Source organism: Stegastes partitus, unplaced genomic scaffold, assembly GCF_000690725.1.
Source record: "Stegastes partitus isolate 25-593 unplaced genomic scaffold, Stegastes_partitus-1.0.2 Scaffold2103, whole genome shotgun sequence".
NCBI lineage: Eukaryota > Metazoa > Chordata > Actinopteri > Pomacentridae > Stegastes > Stegastes partitus.
In genome coordinates, this window is record NW_007579834.1 from 20,726 (window position 1) to 25,491 (window position 4,766).

The 4,766-nt window shown below is 48.1% G+C and overlaps 2 protein-coding genes across 3 annotated transcripts in view; both read right to left on the reverse strand.

Moving 5' to 3' along the window:
- Positions 1 to 3,071, reverse strand: part of LOC103373942 (phosphatidylinositol 4,5-bisphosphate 3-kinase catalytic subunit alpha isoform) — a 19,121-nt gene extending 16,050 nt beyond the window's left edge. Inside the window, exon 1 of the mRNA XM_008303956.1 lies at positions 3,062 to 3,071. Within this exon, the coding sequence (XP_008302178.1) occupies positions 3,062 to 3,071 (10 nt within the window). The remainder of the gene's footprint in view (positions 1 to 3,061) is intronic.
- tsc22d4 (TSC22 domain family member 4) overlaps positions 2,938 to 4,766 on the reverse strand; it is a 6,994-nt gene continuing 5,165 nt past the window's right edge. For both annotated transcript variants that reach the window (XM_008303951.1, XM_008303950.1), the window contains exons 5-6: positions 3,465 to 3,516; positions 2,938 to 3,263 (exon numbers count right to left, since the gene is read on the reverse strand). In XM_008303951.1, the coding sequence (XP_008302173.1) occupies positions 3,117 to 3,263; positions 3,465 to 3,516 (199 nt within the window). In that variant the 3' untranslated portion in view covers positions 2,938 to 3,116. The remainder of the gene's footprint in view (positions 3,264 to 3,464; positions 3,517 to 4,766) is intronic.

Genomic DNA, 4,766 nt, shown 5'->3' on the forward strand with positions numbered 1-4,766 from the left:
GTTCCATGTGTTGTAAAGATTATGAATGTTTCACAATTGCCTAATTCGCTAACTCTTCTAGATGTTCTACATGTTCTAGATGTTCTGAATGACAGGTTTTTTGTTTTTTTTCCAGAACAAATGTTTTCCATTCGAAGCATCTGGGGAACATCAGGTTCTGTCTGCAGAGTTCTGACGGAGCAGCTTTGTGTCCATTAAGACGGGCTGTGATGAGTCGTGTTCTCATGTTGACAACGTTCTCTGAATGTTTTCTCACTTTTACAGTTTTTGTAAATTGTTCTGTTTACTTGTATTTATTTCTTGGTGCTTGTTTGTGTCTTTACGTCCGTCAACATGTTTCAGTGTCACACGTCTTATTGTTCTGCAGCCTTTGTGTTTCTGCAGTGAAGCCGTCAAACAAAGAAAGTAGGACACACACACACACACACACTCACACTCACACACTCACACACACACACACAGCTTTTGTTCATCAGCGTGTGTGTGTTTCCTGTGTTGTGTGTGAGGAAGTCGGCTTCCTTCACTTATTTTCCTGTTGATCGGCTCTTTTAAAGAATCCGTTCGTCATGTTTTCACATTTTATTCTTTAAAAATCAAAGTCTGACACAGAGAACAGAAACTTCTTTAACTCTGAACAGACGGCCACCAAACATTCTGGTTATTCACATTATTATTGATCCGCTGAGCTCAGTGTGTTGAAAACATGATTTAGATTCAAATTCTAAACATTTGAGGGATAAATAAAGTTATGTTGACATGTTCAGATGTCGATAAAGTTTCAGTGAACAAAAAGCTGTGTTTAGAAAATAAACCAATGGTCCAATGAGAACGGGCTGTGGGAGTCATGTGACCTCTGCAGCAGACACTGATCATTGTATTGATCCTTCAGCATTGATTGATTGATTGATTGATTGATTGATTGATTGATTGATTGACAAGTGTGTGATGTTTACTGATGTCACATGTTTGTTTGCATCTGTCAGGTGAAGTGTAAACAGATGACTGAAACTTCACCGCTGAACGCGTCAGGATCTCATGACATCAGACTATGATATGGTTGCCATGACAACAGCAGTGGGAGCATCACCGAGACATGAAACCAAAGAAGAAGAGACTCTTTGTTCTCACCTGAGCTGCCTGCTGCTCCAGCGATGCATTCCTCCGCTCATATCGTCCTCCTGTCTGTCTGTCTGTCTTTGTCTCCGTTCATGGACCAGCCAGTGGATCCATCAGTCGCCGCCCTGATCAGTGCTGCTTCATACAAAGAGACACAGTTACAGTCTGTTTCTGGCAGCTGGAGACCCGTCTGTCTGTCTGTGTGTCTGTCTGTGTGTCTGTCTGTGTGTCTGTCTGTCTGTCTGTCTGTGTGTCTGTCTGTCTGTCTGTCTGTGTGTCTGTCTGTCTGTCTGTCTGTGTGTCTGTCTGTCTGTGTGTCTGTCTCTGTGTCCTGGTGTGGTCCAGCAGTAACAGGATGGAGCTGCTGTTCGCCGGCAGAACAATGTGCTGAAGGAGGATGGAGGGTGGAGGTGGTGGTGGTGGTGGAGGGGGGAGGGGCCCGTCCTGGTCCCTTAAAGGGCCAGCAGCGCTCCATCAGCCCTGAGACGGGAGCGGCAGGCGGAGGTCTCACTCTGCTGCAGAAACACAGCACCACAGTGGGACCAAACTACAAAACCCAGGATCCTGAGCTGCTGCTGCCGTCAACGCACCAGCTCAATAGATATGTATGAAGTGTATAAACACAATAGTTCTGTTTATCTATGAACAGGAAGCAGATTCTTTTGCTCACATTGTTATTTATCATTTACTTTTTTTTTTTTTTAATATATTTTTTGGGCTTTTGCCTTTATTTAGCGTAGTGGAGAGAGACAGGAAAGGGGGGAGAAGAGTGAGGGGGAGACCTGCAGCAAAGGGTCGTGAGCGGGATTCGAACTCACAACCGCTGCGTTGGGGACTGTAGCCCCTGTTCATGGGTCACCCGCTCAACCAGGTGAGCTATACGGGCGCCCATTTATCATTTACTTTAATAGCGTCCATAAGAACCCAGGATGCTGAACAGATTTGACCTAAAACATCGTGTGACCCCAGAATGCTTCGACACACAGAAGCTCTGTGAGAGGACACCTCGGCTGCATACACCATCTCTGCAGGAGGAATTAAAGGGACACACACTTAAACACACTGCTGATGATGTCATCAAGGTGTAGGCTCCACTCCTGCACAGGTAACCAATAAAAGCACAGCGATCACCTGCTCAGTCTCTGCACCAAACTCCATTCACATCTCCATCGATTTAAGGAGCTGAGGCAGGACAGTTACCATGGTAACAGAGAGAGAGAGCGAGAGATAATCTTAATCCTGTTTTTGTTTTCCAGATTCTCTTTGTGTTACTGTGTGTGTGTGTGTGTGTGTGTGTGTGCGGGGGCGGAGCTTGTGTGATGACAGATTAAGGCGCCTCCTTTCTGGTTTTGGTTTCTTTCTCCAGCGTGCAGAGTTCAAACCTGCTGCTCTGAATCCAGATAAAGAATAAACTGATCAGAGACGCTAAACAAAGAGTGTTTTAAAAACTGTAGAGAACATCGACTCCGTCTGTTCAGACCGGATCGGTTTTATGTGTGAATGTAGACGTCAGACGTGAACAGGAACCTCATGTGAACATCACTTCTCTCACCAGTGTCCACAGCTCATCTTCAAGAACCATATTTCAGACTTCATCGCTGTGTGTGATGTCACTGTGACATCATCATCACGTTCGCTGTTTTCTCTTCTCGTCTGGTTCTAATTCACGTGTTTTACTTCCATCACGTATCGGTGACGATTTAGAGAAACGACTTGGATTTTTGTTCAAACTTCATCTGGAAAATCCTTTTCTGTGGACGTTGCATCAGAGGTGTAAACAAACAAACAAACAAACAAACAAACAAACAAACCCACTCCAGCTTGTTGTGCAGTTAGACTTTATTAATTAATTAGACTCTAATCATTATCACCACTCAGAACACCTGAAGCTGATGCAAACAGTCCTGTTGCCACGGTAACCAGGCTCCTCATCAGTCTGTCACACCTGCTACCATGACAACGTCCTCAGGCGAGCAGCGCCCGTCATCAGGTGTGTTGTGTTATGTGTGTAAGTTGTGTGTCAGTGCTCTCAGGATGTGGTTCTCTCTCTCCAGCTGCTGGTTTTTGTCCTGCAGGTCTCTGATTTGTTCCCTCAGAAGTTCCACCTCCTCCCTCACCGCCAGCATCAGGTGACTCTTCACCAGGTCCTGCACACACACACACACACACACACACACACACACAGTCAGAGTGTTTCTAAAGATCCGCAGTCAGATGTCTCACTGTGAGCCAGCCAGCAGGCTCAGCCAATCAGAGGCTCTGATCAGTTAATCGTTGCTCTGTCTCTTTATGGAGATCACATCAGTGAAACAGACGATCGAGGCAGATGAAGCAGACGTCACACTCACCATGGCTTGTTCTATTTTGTTGTCAATGGCGACCAGGCTGCTACTGGAGCTGCTGCAAGACACAGACAGACAGACGGTCAGCACACAGCTCTACATCTACCAGTCAGCGACCAATAAGCCCACAGCGACCCTCAGCCGGCGCTCCCAGGACCGCCAGGTGAATCTGAGCACAGCTGTAGAAGAGGCTCCGCCCCTGCACCTGGTTTCCATGGTTACCTGCGGCAGAACAACAGCAGTGACGTCATGGTAGCCTCGGAGCCCCGCCCAGGGACTGACCAATGAGGGTGAGGGGCGGCAGCAAGCGCAGGTCGTGGTTGGTTGGTGGGTCTGGGTCGGGCCTCTGTGATTGGCTGAGCTCTGGAGGGCGGGGTCAGTGACCTCTGGGCCGTCGCTGTGGGCCAGGACTCCCGCACACCTGAGAAGTGACCTCTGACCTTTCTATGATCCCGCAACACCACAGGTGTCTCTGGTTGCTTAGCCACAAGCTGCCGTGTCTTGAGAGGGAGGGGCGGGGTCGATGGGGGGCGTCGCTGAGGATGGGGGGCGGAGTCAGAGACCTGCTCCCCTGAGATCATCTTCTTTACACTGGCGAACATCTTCGGCCAATCAGATCACCGTCAGACAGATCGACCAGTCAGGACTCCATCAGTCCACCGTCTGCCAATCAGGTCAGTTGGTGTTCCTCGTTAAGCTCCACACTGTTGGTTGTTCTTCGTTTTACAAACAGTGAATTCTTTTCCAGCCAGCACTTCTGTGATTGGCTGGTTGTCTGGAAGCTTGGAGAGCCTCGTCCAATCAGGAGCAGCTGTCTCTGGACGTCCAGATGTTGTCTTCAGACTGAAACTGAGAGTTTCTTCTGGACGACTGACAGATTTCAGGTTTTCATGTCGAGCTCTCGCCCACTCACTCTGTCTGCTCTCTGAGTGGCTGCCGCCTCATTCCAGCTGCAGCCCACTCAGTGTCGGCCAATAGGAGGGCTGCGCTGACATTCTCCTCCCACCCACTCACACACAGAGCCTCATTCATTCACTCTGAGCTGATCTACTGCAGCAGGACGAACTTCATCCTGAACACCTGCACACACCTGCATGACATCACCACCTGTCTGAGCCAATCAACAGTGACTGGCTGAGATTCTGGATAATAGATCTGCTGTAACACAAAACAGTGTCACACACACACACACACACACACACACACACACACTAATATACATCTCTGACAATCAGCTGACAATGATGAGGTGTGTGTGTGTGTGTGTTACTGTGTGTGTGTGTGTGTGTGTGTTACTGTGTGTGTGTG